The 26,922-nt window shown below is 40.1% G+C and overlaps 1 protein-coding gene across 6 annotated transcripts in view; it reads left to right on the top strand.

Moving 5' to 3' along the window:
* PALD1 (phosphatase domain containing paladin 1) overlaps nucleotides 1-26,922 on the top strand; it is a 166,002-nt gene that overhangs the window by 6,469 nt on the left and 132,611 nt on the right. For 2 of the 6 annotated variants that reach the window (XM_067552681.1, XM_067552680.1), the window contains one exon: nucleotides 4,336-4,437. The exons of 2 other annotated variants lie outside the window; for them this stretch is intronic. In XM_067552681.1, the coding sequence (XP_067408782.1) occupies nucleotides 4,427-4,437 (11 nt within the window). In that variant the 5' untranslated portion in view covers nucleotides 4,336-4,426. Of the gene's footprint in view, nucleotides 1-1,308; nucleotides 1,402-4,335; nucleotides 4,438-10,427; nucleotides 10,727-26,922 lie in introns of those variants that run through there. 2 more of the 6 variants (XM_067552682.1, XM_067552683.1) reach the window with 2 other exon arrangements.

Raw genomic sequence — 26,922 nt, 5'->3', positions numbered from 1 at the left:
AGATTCCAAAAGATACTAAGTCATCTTTGCAACATCTTGAATCTGTGCATTGGTCTGCCTCTCTTTCTAGACCCTTCATGAGCTTCAGAGTACAACACACTCTTCGGGATCCTGTAATCTGGCATTTGCTTGACATGCTGAAGCCACCTCAGTCTTTTCTTACTATCAAAGTTCTCATGTATGACATACCAGCACAGTTTAACACTTCCACATTTGTCATCCTGTCTTGCCATCTTATTTGAAGAATTTTACATAAGCATCTGATATGAAAGCTATTTAGTCTTTTTGTATGTTTGGTGTACGTTGTCTATGTTTCTGAGCCATATAAAAGAGTGGATAAAACACATCTCATAAATATGGATTTTCACTTTAGTTGACAATTTGTTATTGTTCTAGGCTCTGTTTTGCAAAAGACCAAAGTTCTTGGTTTGCTGATTGATCTCAGCATCAAGATCTACGTTGCTGGTAACTATAGAGCCAAGGTAGCAAAACTGGTCAACAATATCCAGATGAGCACCATCTAAGATGATATCTGCAACTGGTTCTGAAGAGCCTTGGTGCATGATAACAGTCTTCTTCAATCTTTTTGCTAGCCCAAAGGTTTTGCATGAATCAGAGAACTTGATAATAAGATGTTGTAGGGCATCAACGCTGTGAGCCACAAGGGCTGCATCATTTGCAAACAGGTCCCTTATGATGATCTCCTTCACCTTTGTCTTAGCTCTGAACCTGGCAATGTTAAACAAACCTCCATCATGTCTCGTGCTAAGATAGACACCCTCTTGAACATCGCAGAACGGATGTTGAAGCAGGAATGAGAAGTAAATATTAAACAATGTGGGAGCCAGTACACAGCCCTGCTTCACTCCATTGTTGATGTTAAACGAGTCAGACTCTTGGTTTTAATACCTTACTGTTGCTTTCATGCCATTGTATAAGGATTTCACAAGGTTTAGCAACATAGGTGGACAACCAAGCTTCTTCAGAACAATGTAAAGTCCTGATCAACTAACCATATCAAAGGCTTTTGTTAAATCTATGAAAGCCATGCAACAATGGAATACACTTCTCTCTGCCCTTTTCCTGCAGTTGTCTTACAAAGAAGATCATGTCTATGGTGGACCTTTCCAAGCGGAAGCCATACTGGTTCTCAGGATAGATTCTCTCAGCTAGTATTTGAAGTCTAGGTAAAAAAAAATAGGGCTTAAGATTTTTCCTGTGATGTTAAGAAGAACTATATCCCTGTTGTTATTACAGTAACGTCTGTCTGTCTTGTTTTTATAGAGTTGGATGAAACAAACATCCTTAAAACCTCGAGGAACAGTTTCTTCTTTCCAACAGCGTAGCAATACCGTGTGCAATCTTTGCAGCAAGTCTTTGCACATTTGTAGATTTCAGCAGGTAAACAGTCAGATCCTGAAGCTTTGTGGTTGGGAATCTTTTTGATACTTTAATCAAGTTCCTCTAGTGTAGGTTTGGCATCCAGCAAAGTCATAACTTCAAACCCAGGCAATTTGTCTAGCACATGTTGATCTACTACAGACTCCCTTGAGAATATAATTCCAGAATGCTCAATCCACCTTTTCCGTTGCTTCTTTTTGTCAGTTATTATATTGCTATCCAGATCTTTCAGTGGAGCTGTCTCGTTCTTTATCGGCCCAATGGTCTTCCTAATGCCCTCACCTACTGTCACCTGCATCAACCAACTGTTGGATGCTGCCGCAGAGACTCAACTATGGGAATAATAAATAATACTTGGATGGGTGCTGGCCAGTAGTTATATAGCTGCCTGATGATTTAATAAACACGGATGAGTTCACTTCAGAGGTTTGTTGCTTTGTCAGTGCCTTCTGCAGAATTCTATGCATTATCTATACGTTATCTTATATAGCATTCAAGTCCCTTAAAGGGACTTTATCAACATGAAAATAACATTTCCATCTGAAAATGTTGTTCCTACTAGTTCTTGTTCTGGGTAACCCCCCTAGATAACGAGGACAGAACAGAAGTGGAGAAAAAGTATACATTTCTCTATTTTCTCTTGGTCTGTGCATTTGGGGCACCCTATTTCACTGTTCTGTTGAGGGTCATAATGCAGTGCTCTGTGCTCCAATGGACTCGGCAAGAAGTTTTTCAGCAGTAACAGCATCAGCGAAGCTGGCCTCTCTCTCAGTGTTACTGTAATTCAAATAAAAAAAAAAAGTAGTAACACATTCCAGTAAAAAAGACAAGAAGTTATATTATGTGGAAAATAATGTGGTGTACACATCAGCAGGCTCAAATGATTGGATCCAGGCAGCTTTAATATTTAAGGCTCTTCATTCTTAATCAGTTTGGATTAAACTGTACCTTCTATAATTTGCAGCTGCTTTTGTTATAGATAGGGCTCCTCACCCCATCCTGGCCAATAATGGATTTTTATGGATTTGTTTTAAAATCATTGCCTAAAGGATTGAATAATAATATTAATAATAAAAACTCTGGGATGCAGAGGATAGGGGGAAATACCAAATTCAAAATATACGTTGCTAAGTAGCAGATAAAACACCCATTTGGATTGCTGACAAAACCTTTTTAGAGAACTTTTAACTTCACATATACCCACTCTTCCATTTTCTAGTATGTGAATATGCAGATTTCTTTTCATATATAAAGTTTATGCTAAGCTCCTCTCTTCTCTCAGCATTTGAGCTTCATAAATAGTATCATGGCACAAAATCTATGAGAGGAAAGCTCTGTTGCTTAGAAACAGGCTGGCAACAGACCTAATTTTAAAAAACAAAAAAGAGAGGAAAAAGGGAAAACAAAAACTCTCTCCCTCCCCCGCTAAAAGGAGCTGGTTGAAATTTTTCAGATTCTGAAATGTTAGCAAAAATTGTGGGGAAAAGCAAACGGGAAATGTTGGTGACATTCTTGCAATGTCCCTTCTGTCCCTCCCCCCATTTTTGTAGCCAGCTATACAGTTGGTCAATTTTTTCCCCTAAATTTTAAGAAAAAAGGGAAATATTGAAATTTTCCCCATTTCTTTCTCAACCATTTCTACTGCTAAAGTTTCTCCAGGGATTGATGTTTTCTGTAACGTAATAATAAACCAGTGATCTATTTTGGTTAGCTCAGACAGTTGAAATCTGGGTGTAAGTTGGGGGAGGGGGACAGTGGAGTGATAACTGAACACTTTCTTGTGATTCCTGTGTTCCTCTTAAAAAGAAATAATGAAAAGTGATCTTTAAGCTGTAAGGGTTTTGCTCATTCTTTTATGTTTATATTTTTATTTTATTGTTAATGTTATGTGATCCTTGATAAGATAACAGAAATATAAATACAGTGGTGTGTGTGTGTGTGTGTGTGTGTGTGTGAGAGAGAGAGAGAGAGAGAGAAATAATTAAAAAGAGCTTCACAAACTGTAGAAATTTTCTCCCCCTCCGCCCACGGTAAGCAATTAGATCTGGGATACAATGCAGCAGCTATTTAATATATATATATTATTTATATACCATGTCTTTCTTTCTTTGAAACTTCTTAAAAAATTCCATTGCATTCCTAGCATTCTGCCTTTTTTGTTATGCCACTTCGGTTTCCACCATTAGATTAAAATGTGATTTTCACCTCTATTGCATTCTTACACCTTCGTGTTTCTAGTTTTCCCTGTTGCCCTTACATGTAATGTACACCTCTGTTTACATTACCACTGAATTTGGCCTATAGTTCTAATTTTTATCCGTTACCTAATTTTTAAAGGAGGATTATAAAATTTTGACTTATCAGTGAGTGTGTCTTCCCTATGGAGAACTCAATGAAAGCTCAAGATTTTTCTCTGTTCTTTTTTTTTTCTTATTTCCCCATGGAAGCTCTGTTCAGTTTTGTAGGCGAGGTCCTTGTTTCCTAGCCCATTTTCTAACTGGGGCACTATAGATGATTTGCCTCCAGTCATACAGTGGTCAGAGGCCTGGCAAAATCCACATTAGAGCCCTGAGTCCTGTTAGCGCCCATCCCTTTGCTTCTAAACACTTTAGACCACATGACCTAATTGCCTTGACTGGAGTTGTTGTCATTGGTTTTGCTATGACAATGAAACAGTTGCATTGGTCAGTGTGCTCTTATGGCCCAGCCAGGAGTTTTCATCCCTGCCTAAAGTAAACCAATTCCTCGAGCAGCTTGCAAGGTAGGCAGTCTGGCTATTATCTAGTAGCCTTGGCACATACATCACATTAACAAACTTTCAAGCCCTGTCTTCCAGCCTTACCATTTTCGGACTGTATTTGGGCTCCGTTTACATTCCTTTCCCTCACTCCCACTGACATCTAATGTGTTAATACTATTTTTCTTTTCCTTTAGCCTGTGGTATTCTATAAATATTTATTTGGCTTCTGCTGGGCAGCTGTAGTGTGAACCGACAGTGTCTTCAAAGGAGGGGCAACATCCACAGATGATATTCAAGTACGTACTTTGGAGGCTCGGAAAATACGTATAATATTTCCTAAAATGAAAAATCTCTACATGGTTGGGGCAGGGAGGGGAGAGAGAGAACTTTAAATTAGCACCATATGCTGGTAGAATGCTCTGGTTGCACCTCAGCATTCTGCTGTGTCTAGATCTTGGGACTGGTTTTAGTTCTCTCTGACACAGGTTGCTAAGAATGCTGCATGGGAAGTGTCAGTGGGCAGCACCCACTCTGGATGTTTAGGAGCCGCAGTGATTGGCTTCAGAGGGAGCTGTATCTAGTTCTTGTTTTTGTGACAGAGGACTTAAATCTGGGTGGTCAAGTAAAACTAAGCAAAATAATAGATGGGAGTTCTTATGTCTCTTATATGAGCTCAAATGACCCTTTCCTGCCCCTTCATTTCCTTGGAGTTGAGGGAAAAAGGAGTTAGGACTCTGTGACTGATTTTTCTGGTTGAATTTTCTCTTTTCATCAATCTGTACTTCAGGTAAAAATTGGCTGCCTGACTTGAGGGTTCTAATGAGGGACTGAGATGGAAGGTGGGTGCAAAGGCATTGTCTGCATTGGCAGCTCTAATCTTACTTGGATTGTTTCCAAAGCCTAAAGAATGTTCATAGTACTTTCCACTTCCAATAGTGCCTCTTATCTGGAGAATTCAAAATGCTCTACAACAGCCTCACAACAGGCCCGAGGTCCAGCAATTTGGAGGGCTGGGCTCTGCTCCCTTGGCGATGGCAGCCTGGCAGGAAAGCCCACGCGGCTGCCTGAATCCCCTGCGTCCTGCTGCGCCTGCTTGTTCCCCCCTCTCCTTTTGGGCAGCCTGGCCCAGCGCTTTTGGCCAGGGCCATGGGCAGCACGCACGGGCTCCCTGCTCTGTGTCCCTGCCTGCTGTCAGGCAAGGGAGCCTGTGCACGGCGGACACGGAGCCTCTCCCTCCCCTGGCGCTGGCCGAGGAACCTGTATATTTATTCAGCGGTTCTGTTCTCCCGCCCTGCCCCGCGTGTGCTCAGCACTCGGCATCTGCCTGCGACCCAGCAGCGCGAACACCAAGTGCCTGGCATATGAAGGATTCTCACTCGCTTCCCTGACTATCCAATGCTGCCTTTTGTATGATTCTCCAGGCAGCGCCCTCTGCTCCCTGTGTCGTGCCGGCCCCTCCCTGCTGTAAGGTTCTGTTAGCGGAGTGCACCCAGAGCCGGGCGCTCGTTTGCTTGTGTGGGGGCTGCAACAGCCAAGAGGGTTTTTTTTACGCTGTTGTCAATAAAGGATCCCTTGTTGTAAAAAAAAAACCAAAAAAAAAAAAAACCCAAAACCAAGCCTGGGGTGGATTGATTTAAATCAAAATGATGTAAATCATTGATTTTAATTAGGATTTAAATCAGCAAGCAGGAAACCTTGACTTAAATTCTTGACTTTAATTGTACTTTTTAGTTATTTTCTTAAAAGAAAGCTTAATTCTCATTAGTTGGCAACCATTAAAACATGTTGATTTGCAACTAAATATAGCCTTCACATTAAATTTGGTGCTTCTTTTTGCTAAACAGGAGGGTATGCTTATATCTATACATATTTATTTAAGCAATTATATAGCTTATTCAGATTCTTTTTTACCATGTTGTTATGTTAGAAAATGACAAATGATACATTTCTTATTTAGATTATTAATTTTTTATTTGTGATTTATATCAAGCTCTATTTGGATGGAAATTCAAATTCAATTGAAAAGGCACAAGAATGGCAAGTTTTTTTTTTAAATTAAATAAAACTGCCTTCTAGATACATAGGGAGGAAAAAGTTTATTAAAACATATGTTGCATTTAAAACGTTTATTAAACAAAAGAAGTATTATCTGTAGTTAATGAGTGAATTAACTACTTGTTTCTGGTCAGCATGTCTTTAAAGATTTTAGAACTAGTAGATTTCATCCACACACCTAGTTTTTATTCATAGAGTGGAAGAGACAAACAAGCTTTCCTCGTTTTTCAACTCCTAATTGGTTTCTTAGCTTTGAATGAAACAGCAATTGAACTGAACTAGCTGAATAAACTGATATTAAGAAAATATTCTCTCTACACCTGCAGAAGAGGCTAGTGCTGTCAAAAGCCCAAATCAGAGTTTGTTGATTTCCACCAGTTCAGGGATTTGACTTCCTTTAAAACCTGACAGCAAACATGTACTGCTTACTATTATTTCTTGTATTTAATTTAAAAGATTTTAACAGATTGTTATAAGTTTAGGCCTTAAGAGAGATGGTCAATTTCAAATTTAATTTTAAATAGGGTTTTTTTAAGAAAATAAACCTATGTTTAATTTAAATTAAAATACAATTTAAATAAAAATCTGATTTTGATTTTTTTAAAAAATCAATTTTTATTCATTTGTCAACAGCCCTGTGAAGTGGATAAGTAGTAGTATACCCATCTTACACAGGTTAAGTGACTTGCTCAAAATCACATTGCGTGTAAATGGCAGAGTCAGGAACAAAAACCAGAAGGTCCCAAGTCCTAGTCTTCTGATCTAGCTATGAGATTGTATTCTCTTTAGTAGGTTGGGATCATTAGAATAGGCTGGGATCTTGAGTGCGTCAAATACTTCACTTGCTATTGTTCAGAAGAAGAAACTCTGTCTGGCCATTCTGAGGTTCTTTTTGGTGAGTGCTCATTCCTATTCGCCGTCTCTTGCATCACTGACCCTTTCTGCTAGTGGCTCACCGCTGTTTACCATCACTGAAATAATATTTATCCATCTAAATGATGATGATGGTTATTATTGATATAGCACTAATGCTAGACACTTTAGAGATTAGACGACTAGATCATCTCTTAACCAAAGAACTTGCAGTCTAAATAAAATTTTGGACAAGGAATGTAAATCAGGGGCAGGAATAAAAGCAAGAAGAAAACCCTAAATGAGAACAAACAAAACTTAAAGATTTTTTTCTTTTGTGTGAATCAACTATAATTGGTGATAGTAAACTGCAACAAGTTACAGGTGGCATGGTGCTAGTAACAGGGAGGAAACCTGGTTCCATAGGAGTGTGACTTCCCCATAGTGTGCAAGATAGTCAAGTCACTGCTATGGACCTGGGACAGCCTCATTATTTGTCCTTCTGTTAAATGGAAAGCACAGAAGGAGAACAGGGAAGTTAGAGTATTGTAGTTGGCCATGATGTGGGGATAAGAGATGGCTATCTGGCTTTCTCTATGTGGAGGTTGCCTGACACCAGGCAGTATGCTCCCTGTATGGGCACAAAGGAACCCAGGAATTCTAGGCGTGTGCGTGTGGTGATTGCGTTGAGCCATTGAAATATTCTTTCAGTACAACTATATCTAGTCCAGACAGAGTCCTGAGGTTCTCTCAACCATTTTTCATTTTGAGAGAACCATCATTCTGTCTTCCCTTATAATATTTTTGCCTAGAAGCAGTGCTAGCCCATTGGGGACTCTAAGCAGGAATATTTTTGGGTGCCCCCTCTCACCTAACACATACTAAAAAAGCAAATAGGGGGCCCCCTTTAGATGCTCAGGGCCCTAAGCAGTTGCTTAATCTGCTTATGCTTAGCACCAGCTCTGTTTTTGCCTTCAGGCAACCACCATTGTAGCAAGTGAGCATTCTCCTTCCCACGTTGTGCCATCTTTTGATCAGCTAGCAGAATCTGTTCACATAGCAGCTGGCAGTCTTGACTCTTTAGAAGCAATGCACTGTCCTCTGCTGCAGTGTATTGGGCAGCCACCAAACGAGGGAGTGGAAGACCTAACATTGTATCGGGACCTAGGTTTCCTGCAGTCACCAACCAGAGGGTAGCTGATCTGAGACACGGGAGCTATAAAGAATATGTGTAATAGAATTCCAGGGTGTTGAAAGGAACGGAGAACAACGTAATGGTGAACAAATTATTGAGAGCACAACAGTATAATGAGTAAACGTCTCTATTTACAGCCATAAGTCACATAAATAGCACCATTCAGAAATGCAGTTTGACCACAGATTCCATCTTTCATGAAGTGGACAGTTCTATTGGGAAATTGATCTCTAATTTTGGTTCAAAATTATTTTTTGTTAAGGTAGTCTCATGGCATACAGTTACGATGTGCCAACTTAATGGAAAAAGTGAGAGACTGTAGGAAGACTGATTGTGTTTAGGGATACTGCCCCAATGTGGGTAGATAGTACCTCCCTCTGAGAGAGAGTGGAACACTCTTTATGGCTCACACTTTGGCAATATTGGTATAGTTTGTTATGTCAGTAAAGTATTATTGAATCGAAAGGAATGTGTGTGGGTCCCTGGCTGGATGGGGACACTAAAAACTATGAGGAAGTGAAGAAAAAAGGGGTAAGTGAGACATCCAGCAGGAGGGGATGTGGCTGCATGAATGATGCCAGGACAGAGGCCGTGACTATGGTTAGGTGCATTCTGCATTGAATTCACTGTAATAAAATGTCTTTTCTGGTTGTAGTACATTGCCTTTGTTGTCAAATGTCCTGGTATAAATGGAAGGAGTTAGGGTGAAAAATGTAAACACTTTAAAAAAAGAAATTCAGTACAGATCCTATATGGGAGGAGTTTATTATTAATAATGATCTGTATTACAGGAGTGTTAATAGATCAACTAAGACCAGGGCCCTACTGTGCTAGGCATTCTAGAATGATGGAATGAGAGTCAGTCCTTGCCCTGAGGAGTTAACAGTCTAAATAGACAAGATGGACAAGAGCATGGGGGAAAAGGATATAACATACAGTAGAGTAAACAGTGTGGTGGTCTCCAAACAGCATGATAGTTCCATGATTGTTTGGCTATTTTAAAACTTATGTATCTATTTATTTATATTTAGATGTGAATTTGTTAGAAGAAGTTTAGGTAAATGGGTAGGAAGGGAGGTGAGATATTGAAGGGGGAGAAGAATGGAGAGAAGGAAAACAGGTGTGGAAGGTAGGTCAGGTGATGCTGATGTGAAATGATGTGGTGTGGTGTAAACTTTATCCATGTGTGGTAAGCATGACGTTTTTAGCTTCAGCAAATTCATCCAGAAGGACCCAAAGAAATGCTCTAAAAGCTACTAAAAAGTGGTTATTTTTAAAAGGTTCTGTTAACCTAGTCAATGAACTTACTTCAGCCATTCACAGAAATTCAAGCTGGGCCCATGTGTGCATTTGGGGGAAAGAATACTTGTTTTTCTTATACAATCAGTAGGTAGCTCCCCACTCAAAGCAGCATTGTCACCTAGCGTTAATGGGGGAATTGAGACCAGTGCCTGGATTGTGTATGTCACAGGCTCTGATCAATGTCTTCCCATCTTTTATGCTTAAATGAGTAAGAAATTGCAGTTTCTAACTCCGGTGCGCAGAGGCTAGGTAGCAGTGCCTTTGGCATTGCAGGAGTAAAAAAATGTGACCCTTTCCTCCACCTTCCCTCTCTTTTATCATTTAGAGTCTGGTTTTAGGCCAGGCACACTGATCCTGCTCTGTCCATCCCAGAACTGCTGATCTGGGCTGTTCACAGATTCCAACACTTGGGAGATCCAGATGAAGAGACAAATAGCTGATGCTCTCTTCCCCCTTCCAGTCTAAGAGCAGTTGATGGCACCTCAAAATGGGCAGCATAAAAAAAATAACATCAAACAGCTTAAATATCAGACATTAAAGACTGGACACTTTAATGTTAACTGAGACTAAAATTTCTCGACAGCTGTTCTTGTCGGTAAGGTGCAGTGCTGTCTTGGCCAGTAAGTGGGGGTAGGGGTCCGGTGGGGAGGAAGACCTCCTGCATTTGAGCTTTTCAACAGCATGGCCTGTATTGAGCTAGTCCTACTGCAGGAGTCCCTGTGTACTGCACTCACTTAGGTTGTGAGCTGCTGTTGCCAGGAGTCCCAGGCCTTTGATTGGCAGAGAGAGGCCCACGGAGTTGGCCCTCTTTAAAGTCCGCCCCCACATCCTCCAACACACAGACAGTCAAGGCTGTTCTGCTCACAGAGTGAGTGAGCCAGCGCCTGTTGCTTGGCTGGTGCTGTTTTTGCTGGCAATGGGTAGGGTTTGATCACTGACAACAAACTATTACAGATTTTGCTTCTCTTGCTGGCTCCTCGATCAGCTCAGAACGATGGGTTTAACTGCTTCCTCGCCATAGCAGCCCTCAATGGATTGTTCGGAGAAATTACAAGGAGCGTGAGAGGATTTGTTTAAACCTGTGCAGGGAAACTGCTTTCTGAAGCTTTGAGCTTTACAGGTTTTTTTTTTTTTTTTTGGGTGCCCCTCCAGCACAGCAAAGAAGAAACTGAATGACCCAGGTACTGTAACAGCTCTATGCAGATTCTTTTGCTCCTTTTGGATGAGTTTGAACCCTTGCTGCCTCACTTTGAGAATTTTGTGTGTGTGATGTTTTCTGTGATGCTCTGTTGTGCTACTTTGAGTAGAGATTAGTTGGGACTTAACATGGTCTTGTTTGCCCACTTCAGACAGACTCTGCTTTCTTATTGTGTGTGCTCTTCGTCCACAAAATTCCCCCCCCCCCTCTCTATATCTCTCCACTCACTCTTGTGGTATTATTTCTGTGGTCTCTGATGTTGAAATGATTTCTTATTTCTTTCTCAGCATGGGTGATCTGTGCCCAGCAGAGAGCTTTGATATCTTCTACCTTCATATGTGAGATGGAGGAAGTTTTCCTGTCTTGTCCTTCTGAAATCTTAGTTATTGTCCTAGTGTTTGTGGAAATACCTGGATTGCTGTCTCTCTTTTTTGCACTATCAGGAAAGCACCCAGATAACTAGTTCTTTGAGAGGGTGGCCTAATATAATCTTAATAAAATATAAGACTCTAATGTCTTTCTTTGCCTGCGCTGGGGGCCATCAGGTATGTAAAGTACTTCTGTCTATGTAAAAAAACAAAATCCTGCTGTGGAGACAGCAGACTTTACTCCGTAGGGTGAGGAGTGGAAAGGGAGTTCCTTGCGTTGCCCAAAAGTGACCTTGCTGAAAGTTTTAAGGAGCAGCTTTGATGGGCTCTGAAGGGAACTGCATCCTTTCCTCCTTAGCAGGATGGTGGCTGTGATATGTGTGCTTGAGAATGGCAGGGAGATTAAAGTGTAAATGATAGGCAGTAGGGGCTGGGGGAGAGGATCTTCACAGGTCTGTCAGAGTGGCAGAAAACAAAAGTCAAGAATTTCAGAAGCCTTGACAGAAAAGATGTGTATGTATGTGTGCGCGCACACACTTACGTAGCTAGTTGTATATGTTGATGAAAAGTGCAGTATAAATGTAAGTTATTGATTATCCTGTGTTCCATTTACCTTTGGTTACTTTTTAAAATTTGAAAACATTTCAATCTAAAATGGATGTTGTGCTAGCTTGTGTTTTTTAACTATATACACTTGTGTTTCTGTGGGCTGCGCAGTCCCATTGGGGGTAGATATACAACACAAGATACCCAGTTTCATTCCTTGTACCATACAGCTGGTGAGGACTGGCATTCTCATAACCCAAGTCCTTCAACCTGGTACAAGTTATAGTTACTTTTCTTGCAAATTCTGCTGGTATTTGAAGGCACTTGTCATGAATCACCAGAAGAAGGTGACAATGAAACGTCCAGAATCCTGGCCTATAATCTGAATGATCTTGCCTCCTTGTTCCTGTACTTGTTGCCTTAGCAGAGTCTGAAATTTCCCTAAGAATAGGGAAGATATATGTATATTTAAAAAAAAAAAAAGTAAATTTGTAATGAACTGTCTAGTTTTTTGTCTATAATTATGTTTTACTGAATAGAATCAGAGCTGCCCTGCTTTGTGTCATAAGCCCTATGCAGCTAAAAGCCAACACAGATTGTCATAACAGTCCTTTCTTTCCTTGTGACTGGACTGAACAACCTGCAAAGTGCTATTGGCCCCAAATTTGAAGAGAGCCTCTTGTAGGAATCAAGGAGGGAAATTGGGAAGATGAAGGAAGGCATTTAAAATTTTTCTGCCTCAAATGGGGGAGGGGAGAAGAGAAGGTTTTTCTTTTAACCATTTAAGTACTAGTCAGCACAAGAACCAAATGAGTGTGGTGCTGAGGTGATGCGATTGAGTTGCGTGTTGTCGGTAATAGGAATGGAAAAGGGAGGAAGAGTATTTCTTAATTTCATGCTGAAAGAAGGCCCGTAACATGATACTGTATGTGTTGATACTTTTAAGGCTGTCTTGTGATAACAGTTGCATTACAGGATAGGAAATGTGGTTTTTCTTAACCTCTACAATTGGCACACAGATATTCACCCACGTTTGCAGACACGCAGCCTGAGGCTCACCCACCCATACAAACAGCAGTGCACGCCCATGTATACATTTGCTGGTCTCAAGGCTTCAGTTCTGTAAAAAATATATACTTTCTAAAGTTGCTTTTAAGTCACAAACAACATGACAGCCTTGTTTGCCTTGGTGATGGCAGCGCAATTGTCTGTTCATGCTGGCTTCTTAAATACTAAATTAGACACAACTCAGCCAATCCCCAAAAGAAAACACTCCACTGTACATCAGACACTATTGTAAATCTGTATAGTATTTAACGACACAGTCCCTGGTTATAACTGTGCTTTGCAGAAGTTCACTGTAAACATGCCCTGCTCCAACACACTTCTTGCAATAATACACACTCTTGCATTCCAGTGCTCCCAAGTCTACTAGTTGGGACAGTGAGGTTTTTTTTGTCTCATCCAACAAAGCAAGAATTATCAGAAAATATTTTTAGCTTTCCAGGATGATGCTCATCTCTGTCTGTTCTGGAAAAAAACGTCCGTATGCTGGAGATAGAGGGGGACTAATCTCTCTCATGTGGGCTAAAAATGAATGCTGGTGTTACCAAAAAAATGGCATAAAATCAAAATAATCTGTGTGTATGTGTGTGTACACATTTGACTTTCTCTTTCTTTAGAGTGACACTGTCTTATTTCTGCTTGATTTCAATGAGAACATGCAGAAACCAATTTGAATCTGTGATGTATAGCCTTCATTACTGCACAGCCTTCATTACTGCCCATCTTATAAAATCAACACATGCACACGAATTGATTTTTTTTTCTTTTTTAGCAATGTGTATGTGATAACATGAGCAACACATCACATATCTGAGAGCAGAGCCAGGCCGTTAGGAGATTAATGGTTAGCATGAGTACAGGTGGTTGTGTTGCTCATGCACCCTGCATTTTGAGTTAAGAATGGACCACTTCATGATGTTAGTTGCCACAGACATCTGTAACTGTAAGGTGAAGAAACAAAGTGAGCTATTGAAATTTATTGGTCTCCAGTTTAATTTCATCATGTTGATTCCTGCCAGAGGGATTTTTCACAGTAATGGGAATCAACCTGTGATTCTTGTACCCCATTTGGCTCTATAGAGCCTGGCATGCAGCTCTTTTTATATACAGGTCTGATGATGGTAATAGTTTGCACTTCTCTAATGCCTCACATCCATTAATATTAGAGCCTTTTTCAGCTCTAATTAATTAAGCTTCACAATACTCCTATCAAGTAGAAGTCATAATAATGCCCATTTTGCAAAGGAGTAAACTGAGACAGAGAGAAATGGCTTGGTTTTTAACCCTATCAAAGCCAGTGGGAACTGTTGATACTCAGAACCCCTGAAAAATCAGATAATAAATAACAATACCTAGCTCTTAGATAGTTTTTCCTCCATAGAAGAGATTTACAAGGGTGGTGGTGGTGGGGGGGAATAACTATAATTATCCACATGACTTGCCCAGGTTTATGCAGGATGCCTGTTACAGAGCTGGGACTGTGCCCAGATCTCCTGAGCCCCAGTTTGGCGCTTTAAAGGGACATTATCAATGTGAAATCTTGTCAGTTAAAAAAAAAAGTTACAGGTAATTTCAAGTCTTATGGCTTCCGCCAAGGTCCCTGCCAACTTTTGTGGCTTTGCAATCACACTTTTCTGATTTTAAAAGTAGTTTTTCTCTCCCCTGTTGTGATGTAAAAACTCCACACAAACAAAAGAGGAAACTGACCTTACAGGGGAAATGGTGAAAATGGCTGTACGCAAAGTATTGTCAAACATGCACTTGTCACAGCAGTAGCTAAGACATTTCGAGACAGAAGTGTTCTATTTAAATTGATGGTGTCCCTTTAAACAACATTCCTGCCTGACTCACATGAAGTATGCAGGGAGTGCTCTGTGTACACCCACCCCATCACAGAGTTGAGAAGCTGCTGGAACCTCCCTTTCCTTAAATAATGAAGAAAGACAGAGGAAGAAAAAAGAGAGGACACAACCCTCACTTCCTCCTACCAAAATGAGTGGGGAGGAAGGTGAGAAAATTGGACATTAAATGTAGTAATTTTGTAGCTTTCTTTAACCCAAATGTAGTGTCTTGAAACTGTGATATAGCATCAGTTCCATATCTCTGGTGTGAAGAGAATGTTAGTTGCACCCAAGTCAGGAAATGCCAATCAAGACTTGCACAACCTTAACTCTAACCTTATCCTTAACTCTGCCCCCTTATGCAAATACCTTATATTAGTCTTTAGTTGCACGATTACATACTATTCCTCAGCCATGCAATAGAATACTATAATTTTTCTAGAACCCTAGGTACATGTGTATGGCAGAGAGTTCATTAAATTCATTACTGTGTCCTTTCAAATATAAACTTATTGCACAACATACCACAGATTAAGCATAATACAGCGGGGACATAGAAGGCTTTCTGGGGGGAAGAAGGCTACTCAGCATGTAGTTTGCAGCACCCTTGTACATGGTTTGTTATATAGCTGGAAACCACATAAGCTGCCATAAGTTGAAATCTGGAGCTGTTTTCTGTTGCAGCCTGTATGCAGTGGGATACCAGCATTTCAGAGGAGCATAACTGCTACTTTGGGTGCGACTAGACTTGTGCGTCCCCTGATGAATGAGGAACAAGAGACACTGAGGTACCCGAATGGTTAAATGAAGCATTCCGTGTAAGAACCGATCCCATATTCCTCACAAAAACAAATTTCCTATGGAAATCTTAAAGTGATATTCACTTGGAGTCAAATCCTGCTTTTTCATACGTGCATGTAACTCCCATTGAAATTGAATGGAATTAAGTGGACACCTCTGTGGGCAGAACAGAGCATCCTGTATTAAAAGGGATACTGTGAACTCAGTCTTGGGGTGGGGAGGGCAGAGGAAAAACTGGTTTATTTAAAAAAATAAATAAAGTTTCCATAGAGCATGGTTTTATTGTTTTTTATTTAAAGAATTAAAATGTTCAGAAGGCTCTTTTTGCTCCCAAACTGTGCTTATAAGGTTCTTCTGAGCACTCCCTCTCCATTGTACGTCCTCTGCCCCCATCTCCCCCCCCAACGCCTTTTCCCTTTCTCTCTGTACACATGCCTGCTTGCTGCCTCTTCAGTTTTAGCTCTGCTGCTGCTGTTGGTGGTGAACATCCTTTTGCAGAGCATGTGGTTTGGTGTGCAAGGGAGCTCCTTCCAGTGTAGCACCTGAGTCTGCCACCAACAAATCAGTGAAACTGCACACAAAATGATATCTAATGCACAAAGTAAATAAATGGGGAGGCTGGAAGGAAACACCAGGAAAATTCACTTTCTCTGTTTTCAGTTATAAAGACCTTAAGGGTGATTTGTAAATAAGAGGTACAAAGTTTTGGATGAAAATGTGATTTTTTTTTTCCAGGTTGATGGTATCCTTTTAATGCATCTTGTACCTCGGGTGGAAGTCAGGTGGTAGTGGGGAACCTTCCTCTGTGGAAGCCAGGAGACTGTTGTCTGGGGGTCTTGAACTATTCAGACCTGGTCTGCATTTAAAACATTGGTAAACCTAGCTATGGCACTTGGGTGTGAAAAATTCATACACATGAGCATCATAGCTATGCAAACTGAACGCCTGGTCTAGATGCAGCTAGGTCGAAAGAATAATGCTTCTGTTGACCTAGCTACCATCGGTCGGAGAGGTGGAGTTCCTACAGTGACTCAAAACCTGTTCCGTCGCTGTACTCTGCGTCTACATTACAGACTTACAATGGCATAGTTATGGCACTGCTATAGTGCTTGTAGTGTAGACATGGCTTCAGTCTTAGCGACATTCATGAAAACTAGTTTCACTATTTTGAATACACCTGACCAACTTGTTATGAAACTGCCGAGAGAGAGAGTTGGTTTTCATTGTCCCCATATTGAATTCAAAGATATGGAAGGGAGGAAAGGAATCTTTTTTTACTTTGCAAAAGGTGTGGCTTGTAAGAATCCTGTTTAAAAACAACCGTCTCTTGTGTGCGCTGCAGCAATGTGGAAAGACCATGCGTGGCTTGTAAACTGATCCACCTTGTTGCTTTCAGAACTTTCTAATCAGGAGGGGAGGTGGTGGTTAGCTATGAATAGAACAAAATCATAGCTTTCAGTTTCCAACTATGCATCTTCTCATACGCAGTGTGCTCTCTGAGCCAAATATTATGTAGACAAGCTTTTCATGTTGTCTTAGCTGGCACTTAGCACTTGGGTTTGCTTGGGTGTTTCCTCTTCTCTAGGTCAAAAACCCCACCCATTTTATAGGAGGATGGTTGCTGTCATCCAGCTTCTTATTTTGGTCTATGCAATTGGTCTCCATGTAGGAAGAGCCAGGGCCACACTGTGGCATGATCGTCGGCAAAATGGTCTGGTTCACCCACAAGAGGAAGCTAGTTCCCTTCCCTTGCCATCTAGTGTAGTGTTGCTTTGGAGGAGTTGGGTATTTGTTGTCATTCACTAATGACTGCTATAAGAAGTTAAATAGTGTTTCAGTGGAGAGTACATGTTTCATTTTGAGGACACAAGCTGTAGTGCTGCCATCTAAGTAATGATTGGGAGTGGCGGCGGCTTTGAACAGTGGTTCCCAGCAGCTGCTGTCTTGGATTCTATCTGACAAAAGGAAATCCTGGGCAGCACAGCTAAACTGGGGGATGTGCTGCTTTTTACATGATTCATTCCCCCAAAACCCTGATGGGATCCCATGGATTGGAAATATTATTGGGCCACAAAATTCTGAAGGGGCAATTGAACTTGAAATTCCCTTTATAGGGAATGGAAATAAATTTCAACTTTCTGAAGTTACGTTGGCAGGAAGAATGAACAGATGGCTCGGCTGAAAGAAATTCAGACAGTGCTTGGTGTTATAGGGATATCATTTTTGACAGAAGATTTTCTCTTTGGAGTCTGTACTATTATCTAACCTTCTATCTTGGGTTTTGATGTCCTTTCTTAGATGTCATGGAATAGTAACACTCAAAAGAGACTGTATTGCATAATGCATGTGCATGTGTGACATGTATGTCTTTAAACGTATTCATAAAGTACTAAAACTTTAACTATAAAAACTCAAATTTTATTTAATAACTAGGGCTTGTTCCTGCTCCCATTGAAGTAGTTATTGGTAAAACACCCATTGACTTCAATAGAAGTAAGATCAGGACTCCAAATGTCAGACATCTCCTTACAACACAGTTAAGGTGAGGTATGCATGTCTCACCTACCCCTGGCTGCTTTAGAACCTTCCAAAATAATTTGAGTCTTTTTAAAACTTTCTCCTCAGAATACAAGACTGAATACAAGGTTGGAGGATTTGTTGGGTTGGAAAGAAGCTACATATTCTTGCAACTTTTCTCTTAAGGACCTCTACTCCTTTCAACTGACTGTACAGTCAGTATTAGACTTCTTTTCTATCTATCTGAGTGTTTACAGTTTCCTATTTAAAGGCAGATTCAACAATAAATATGTTGTACAGGGAAAGTTGGTCTGTATCCAAGGATTTTCATACGCAAAAAGTACAGTAGAAGGACAAATATAGTACAGGCTAGCTTGCTTTTGTCCAAGCTTATCCAAGCTGCACTGCTCAGGGACCCCGTGTCTGTTCATTGCCTAACATAATGGAACTCCAACTGTGGCTGGGGCTGCTGGGTGCTACCATTAATATAAATAAAAACAGTATCTTCAAATGAGGTGTTCATTGCACCAGCAAATTTTTTTTATAGGTTTCATGTGACTAGACTCCATTAAATAATGAAGTCAGACAACCACCTGAAGACTTTTTGGCATAATATCTGGTCAAATCATGTTTGATATCTATAGTGGTCTGATTGGCAGAATTTTGAACTGTTTCAGTGCGTCAATTTGATATTTGAAGTCATAAAGATTTAATTTAATTTTCCCATGATGCCTACAGGAAAGGAAGAAGGACAGTGGTGTTTGTTTATATATTTTAATTTAATTTCTTTCTCTATCAAAAATGCCATGGAACTATCAAGCTGTGTACACCGCTAGTCATTTGTAACTGTCTGATCTTATAACTGATGTCCTCATCTTTGTTCCCCTGTTGTTTTTACATCTGTTAGTTGTCTTGTCTTCATTTCATTTGGAAGCTCTTAGGGGCAAAGGCCAGTCTTCCTCTATCTCTGTACAGCACCTAGCAAAATAAGACCCTGATTTTGATTGGGGCAGCTGGGTGCTCCCCTAATACAAACAGCAATAATTGTTGCACATTAGTAGCTTGCTACTATTGGATGTACCCTTCTGTATAAGGGAGAAGTCTCAAGGATGTACAGCTACTTTTTCTGACCTAATGCAACAAGGCCCTCCAGAAATATTTTGGAGACCTGAACTACAACTGGACATCTGTCCAACATCAACTGGATTGCAGTTCATGTACCACTGTTGTTACTGCTGCAGTGTACCAAGATAAAAAAAATCCAGCCCATGGAGAGCAGGAGCCAAGTGGAGCTGGATACAGATAGTTGGTTATGGTTCACGTGGGGGAAGACAATAGAAAGCAAAAAAAGACGGGGGACATTGTACTCTGTGCAATGACTCTACTCTGAAATGACTTTGAAAAAGAGTAAATTTTATTTCCTGGAGATGAGAACTAGACACAGACTTACTGAGGTAGCAGAAAACCATTAGCTCCTATTCCACTATTAACACTTGTCAACGAGCCGTCAGTTTGTTTTATTGCCAATTAAAACAATTTAGGATTTTGCATTTATTTTTTCCCCTTAATTGTTAACATCTAATTCCAAAAAGAATCCTAGTATAGGTTTTAGCTATTGAGACAATGGGCAGACCCTTAGCTGGTGTAAATCAATGTAGCTCTAATGAAGTGAAGATATGGTCCGGTGGTAATATTTCGCTCTTATTTGAAGAGCTCAAATATTTGAGGTTCACTTTTTTTTTTTTTTTTTTTTTTAAATATTCCTCTGATATAGGGAAGTAGAAGTATACTGTATTATAGAAGAGTAAACTGATGCAAAAGGAGGCTAGAGCAAAGGGAGTTGCCCAGGTCACATAGTGAGTTGGTGCTGGGAAGAGAATAAAGGAATTATGACTGGCATTGATCTAACCAATAGACCTCCCTTTCATACTTGGTCTGTTAACATCAAGCTCCTGAAACTTGATTAGACTATGGAGTATTCTCCCAAAAGAATAATACTCAGTATGTCAGTACTTACATAGTGCTCTTTATATTCAAACATGGGAGTGCATTACACACCTTATTTAATGAATCCTCACAACAGTCCTTTGAAGGGTAGGTTAGTAATTATCCCCATTTTATAACTGGAAAAACTGAGGCAGAGAGTTTATGGGATGTGCCCAAATCAACAAAATTAGCCATTTTATATTCAATAAGAGAACTCAAAAGTTGATGATTCCCTGTCCTGTGGCATAACCACTGGACTAGGATTCTCATGGAATCCCTGTTGCTGGAATTATTTTAAAATAGGCTGGATGCAGGATTTGGTAATTATACTCTGGGAAATAATCCTTCACTGGCAAGTGAATGGACTTGATTAACTATTTTTTGTTATTATTTTTATAAAACAAGTATATAATAATTTTCCAAATGGTTATTGTGGTTGGTTTGAAATGTGTCATGGACATCTGTGCAGTCTTTCAGTTGTGCTTTTGTCATAAGTTTAATGTGGTTCTCTCACTATTGCAGATCCAATCCCCATTCTTATCTCCTTTATCATAACTACTGTATCTTATTTAAATGGTGGCTTTAATCTGGCACATTTCAGTTCTTGCATAATTGATGGCGTGTGGGGGGAGGGAGAAGTAGTTTTTTCTCAGTGTATTCATTGTGCAAGTTTGCCGAATACCTGCTTTCAAAACAAAAGACAGCAAGTCTAGGAGTTCCTTTATAACCAGATTTAATTCCACAGCTGCAACTCAAAACTAACAGGCAGAACATGAGAGATACAGGCGTGGGAGGTTTACTGATGAGGTTTTCATATATATATATAAATGACACAAAAGGAATCCTCTTTCTTTTCTCTTTGTTTTAGTGCTGGTATCTTCTTTATTATTGCATCAGGACCTTCTAGAAGCCTTCTCTTTTAAATAGAATAAATTGCCCTTTCAAGACAGTGAATTGAGTCAAGGGTGGGGAGGGAAGGTCTGCTTGTCAAGTCACAGGATGTAACTGAAATGAGGCTGCCGTGAGGGTAAAGCCTGGTTTGATCCTTGAATGGTGAATGCTTTTAGGTATGCTTTGGGTCTTGTCTATATTAGCCTTTTCCATCAAATTTGCTCCTTTTGCAGTGCGTGCCAGCAGGGTCTACACAGGCCAATTAGTGTGCAACCTGCTGGTGTGAATTAGAACTTAAATCCCTGCTGGTGTGCACTAACCCACCATGTAGACAAGTTCTAAACAGAAATTACTTAATGACCAAATTCATCCTTTTGTGCAAGTTATATCGGGGATGAATTTGACCCATAATATAACTACTTCTTAGGTTGTTTTCCTTCTGCTCTAGAGATCTTGCCTTCACTTTGTCCCTTTCTTCAATATTAATGTTTATCTTTTCTTCCTTCCTTTCCCCTGGCCACATGAAATAGTGTCTGTTTATCTAGGTCCTTATATGTATAGCCTCTTCACCTCAGTATCTGAGCGCCTTTCAAGTATTTTAAAATAGGAATAACAATTTCTGTTCCTTCCCAACCTGGAGGAGAATATAGCTTGACCAAATGAGTGGTTTTGGTTTTTGTTTTATTTGAGAAGTGTTGGGGGAAAGCTAAGGCTCCAAGCTGGGTTTTGCCGTTATTTCTGAACATGGAGATGTCTGTGGCCAGTTATCTCAGATATTAATTCTGTAATTTAGGCCTAATTCCTGTGACAGTTCCCCTATTGGTTGACCATTAAGTTGTTCCAATAGGTCAGAGATGTCATGGGAAGTCATGGTTGTGGAGCGACGGATGATCTTTCAGGTAGTGATCCAAGCCCTGGGATATCGAGGCAGTGACTTTAGGTTAGAGAAGTAACATATTGGATCTTGATGTAGTGATCTGATAGGAGAGGTGCTACAGATAGCAGACTTGGAAAATGAGCTGGTTTTTGCCAAATTAATCTTGTGTAGAACAGATCTTCATTCTGCAAAAATATTGTACTGCAAAGCAATGCGTGGCAGCTATCAGTAGTCCTGAATTTTGTGGATTTCCAAAATGCATTTGATGATGTAGATAGACAGAGAATTACTGTGGCAGATAATATGAATCTGTGGAATCCCCAGCAAAATCATTCAAATTATGAATTTGTATTGGAATGTTCAATAAAAATAAATCAGGAATTAACAGACTTAATGTTATCACTGGTGTTACACAAGGTTGTATTGTGTCCCCCCATCTTGTTTGTAGACACTATTGACTTTTTTATGACACATACTGTCAATATGATTATCAACGTTGCCAGTCAGATGCTCTTACAATCTCTGCTACCCCAATAGGACTTATCAATACATTGAAGATGGAAGTTATGAAAATTAATTTAGGTTGTCCACAATCTGTAGTGTTATGAAAACAAAATTGGAAGCCTCACAGAAATGTTTCTATTTACATTTCGTTTATAATTCCAATGGAAAAAGTGGGTTTTTAAAAGAGGGAAATTCTTTTGTAGTGTTTGCAACCCAAGGACTGCAGCACTTTACCAGCATGTGAGAAGCTGAGTGGCTAGAAGCTGGGCATTGTATTTTCATTATCCAAGTAAGCAAACAGTGTTACTGGGAGATAATTAAGTTAGTGTTCTTCAAGGTGTGTTATAGAAAGAGGATGATCTTTTGAAAAATTGTTCTTGTTCCAGACCAGTATGCAATTAGGTTTTATGTCATTTAATATTATCTCCTTTTTCGTTCAGAAGTGGTAAAACAATATTACAGAATTCTGTGCTCTTATTAGTCATCAATGATGTTTTATTAATCTCTTTTCTTAAAGAAGATAAAAATAGGTCTGACCCAAGTTCTATGTCATGATATTCAAGCTTTGTTCCTAAAACATCTTTTTACCACCTCTGGCACATTGTCAGACCTTTGCTTAAAAAGGAAGATTTGAAATCGGTGATAAATGCTTTACAAAAGGGCAGTCAAGAAAAGGCATCTTAGTCAGAGGAGGAGCCTCCTGATTATGTATTGTCTAGAATGCAGCATATTCAGAATACAGGAGATTCACCCTCTGGTATGGAGGGGGCCAGGTTCTATGTAGGAAAATTAATTTCACTCATAAACATCAAAATGGCATTCAGGGTACCAACTCTGATCTAAAATCGCTGTACTGATTTCCTGATAAAATTCAGAATAGAGATCAAAGTATTTATTACTGAAGTAAAGCTCAGAGGAGTTGTGGCCATGTGTACTTGGTAGACCTTTTATTACCATATATGTTGTTAGTTGCTCAATGAGGACTAAATCAACAAACCATTTTCAGTGTCTGAGATACAACTTCAGGTCTGATTCTGACCTCACTTAAATCTGTTTAATTCAAGAGTAATTCCTCTGAAATCAGGGGAGTTACATTGCTATAACACAAATATGAGAGGAGAATCAAGCCCTTACCACCTTAGAGAGACAGGACCTATAGCAATTGTATGTCTATTGAGGACACTCTCATTACTTAGCTTTCTCTATAGCACCTTGTCTATGGTGACATTGAGACTACACTAGAGAGAAATAGACTATACTAGTAACTTTTTTGTTTTCAAAATTTTAGAAATGCTAGTGTTTTATTGGGCATTGCTTTATGACTCTCCTTGAAAAAAGAAGCTGTATGTAAATACATTCTGTTATGGATATCACCATGGCTATTGAAAAATGTCCTAATGTAACTTTATCACGTATGTACAGGTATATACGTACACGCAATGTGTGTGTATGAGTGTGTATCTGTTAGTTTGCAATTGCTGTGGTTTAAACTGATCAGGGGTTTTCCTGGAGCATTACCTTGCTTTCATCACTATTGTCAATAAAAAGGACCCGCTGGCAGGTCAAGGTCCCTCTAGGTACTAGTGATAGCAATTATTCTATAATAATGATTGATGCAATAATTATAATCATAGTAAAAAACATTTTTAAGAAAAGGGGTTATGTGCACATAACCTTATAGTTTTAACTCTTTTTGTTATCTTTTTAGACCCTTCTTTAGCTGTGATTACTCATGGTAGTTTCTAGGTCTCATCTGTGCCCCTCTCTTTTTTATTTTTTTATTTATTTTTTAAATACCCATCTTCCGTGGTTAACAATAGTGGTGGTAGCAGAAAATAAAATGTCTTGCCTTGATTAGTGTATGTGGCTCCCAATTCCTCACCCCAGTGTATATGTCAGGGGAGAGCAGGGTTGTTACACTTCATAAATTAGAAAATAAATAACAATGTATCTATTGCTGTCTCTCCGCAGCTGTATAGTGAGCATAAAACAACAATTAAATTAGACTAAATGACCAAATCTTAACTCAGAAGAATCCCTTCTCAAGCCATAATGAAAATACAGCATGCACACCCTCCAGTCCACAGTAAAGCAAAGCCTGTGAGTGAATAGATAAATTCTACAGCAAATGCAGACTCTGTAAGAACAAGAAGAAAGGAAATCCCTAAGATGAGAGTCCTACTCTGAAAAAGCTATTCCTCCAAGACCAAGAGTTCAAATCTAGGATCTATAAATGAGAGCAATCCAGCTGATCTCCATTGTTAGCATGAAATATGATCTATAAGGTAGCCAGAACTTAAGCTAAAAAGACTTTATTGATTAAAATCTACACCTTGAAGTGCACAGAGAAACAAATATTTAATTTAGTGTATGAGAGCAGCCATGGACACAGCAGGGTCCTTATAATGTGAATCTTGTTAACACAAGGAGTTAATATGCTGCAATTGAGGGATGAGGTACTGCTTCTTCAGATGTTGGCTGGGGGGAAGAAACCTCTTGTCCACATTGAACTGTAACCAAGTAACAAGCCCAAATCTCTGCTAGGACACCGAGAAAGCAAAGGGTATGTTGATGCTGCAAGAAAAGACCTGCAGTATGGCTACTACTGGCCCAGATCAGCTGACTCAGACTTGTGGGGCTCAGGCTGCAGAGCAATAAAACAGCAGTGTAGGCGTTCGAGCTTGGGCTCTAGCCTGGGCTTTGAGACCCTGCGAGGTAGGGGAGAGTCTCAGAGCCTGGGCTCTAGCCCAAGCCCGAATGTCTACGCTGCTATTTTTAGCCCTGTGAGCCTGAGTTGGCTGACCCAGGCTCTGAGACTGGGTGCCACAGGTTTTTGTTGTTGTTGTTTTTTTAATTGTGGTTTTGCCATACCCAAAGAGTTTGCACTACTTGGGTCTGATGAAAGGAGATACAGAGCTGAGTCAGCACATAAATGACATGGCAGCCAAACTGGTTTTCCTTGGCAACTTCTTGGTGACTTTGAATGAGAGATGTGACAGAATAAAACACTAAATCTTTCATGAGGGTCCACAGGGCAGATGAAGCCTATGACAGGATGGTCTTTATCCTTTGGGACTAGGGGGCCTGGGGCAAGGCAGCCCTGTTGAATTATCAGACCCAGCTGGGAAGGGATCCAGGTGATCCTAAAAATCAACAAATGGCTCAGCTGGGTTAGAGGGAGGGCTGCAGAAGGGAGGTTGGCTGCTATGACTGGCCCTGGAGGAGAGAATGGTACTGAATGAAAGGTCTTTGGGCCCCTGCAGGCTGTGCTGGTGAGGGGGATAGCTTTATTTTGTGTTTGAATCAATAAACACTCCTAAGGGAAGGGCCTGAAAGAGATCTGAGTGAGGCATAATATTTTTTTCCTGAGCTAGCCAGGGAGACTTCCAGTCTGCAGGGCTCAATACCTCAGGGCCAATATTGCCCACTGGAACCGTTCTGATAGGAATGAATGATGCTACCAAACATGACTCTGGTTTCCCTGCTGGAGTCAGCAGCCCACACTAATATCTTGTGGTCAATGGTATCAAAGGCAGCTGGCAATTTGAAAGAATCTGTATGAACACCTGCCATTTGTCTATCAATAACAAGATGTGCCTTTTTTCTGAGGATCCCCTATAAGAGTAGAACTGACTCAGTACAACCTTTTTGAATCAGATTGATGACTGTTGAGTCAGTCAGCATCAAGATGTGATTTCTTGAGCGTGGGCCTACCAGTTGCTTGCTTATGTGTGGCCGGCACTTTGTCCTCTTAAAAGAAAGCATTGTTATTTTATACCAATAAAGGTTCCAGTGTCTCTTTGCTAGATTAGGCCAGCCATGATTGGCACGGCCCCAAGTTGTGTAGGTCACAGCCCAAAGCTTCCACAGCAGTTTTAGAACCTCAGTAAGAGTGGCTGAAACTCACTCTTCTTTTTCCCAGGCAAGGATTTATCACCATGGAGTTAGCCAAGCTGTTCTGAATCTGATAAATCTTGTCCTCAAAGCGAGGAGAAATCGATGTGATGCAAAAACTTTTCTTTGCTTGTGAATGGTGGCAGCCAGGCTTTACAGGAGTTTGTGTCACTTTCAGAAGACTGTGAGTCTCCTTAACAACAAACTGTTTTGCTTAGAGTAGGCTTAGAAAATAGTAATAAAAATGACTGACTGAGTCCTATTTATAGTGCAGCTTTCATCACTGTTACCATCACTGGAGATGCACTGATGTTGAATTCTGGGTCCATCTAATCCAGCATAGACACAACCCAAGAGTCACTGTACTTAGGGTACAATATTATTTTATTTATTTATTAAGGCCCTACTGAAATTGCAGGATGATCGTCAAATAATTGCGACTGAGTTGCAGACAAGATGTGGAAAATTGCGGAAAGTAATAATGGTTCTTTATTAATTGTGGTAATTTGGAAAAGCCAGAGTAGACCTATTTGTGTAAGAAAAATTTGCTGGAACAATAAGAACACTCAAGTATTATGTTATGCCTGCTAATTTTTGTTGATAACTGGACATTTTGCTGCAACTCTATTAATTTTTTTAAAAAAAGTGACCGGTACAATATAACATTGAGAAGACTAAAAGTCTTAACACAACTGCTGTAGAAATCGAATCCAGTCACTTTAGCCTTTTGCATTTTACAGGCATTGAATATTAGTGCAGTACACCTCGTTACAGTGGTCTCCTTCATGCCCTGTCTTTGCTTTGTGAAGACTTTTCCGTACCGTGATACTGCATGCTCAGCACTGACAGAATTAGGCAAGATCATTAATGATCACTTTGCTATGTCTGC

Source organism: Emydura macquarii, unplaced genomic scaffold, assembly GCF_026122565.2.
Source record: "Emydura macquarii macquarii isolate MOO-44397 ecotype Brisbane River unplaced genomic scaffold, CSIRO-AGI_Emac_v2 contig_1390, whole genome shotgun sequence".
NCBI lineage: Eukaryota > Metazoa > Chordata > Testudines > Chelidae > Emydura > Emydura macquarii.
Note: the sequence above shows the minus strand (reverse complement) of the source record. Positions and strands in the feature narration are given on the sequence as shown.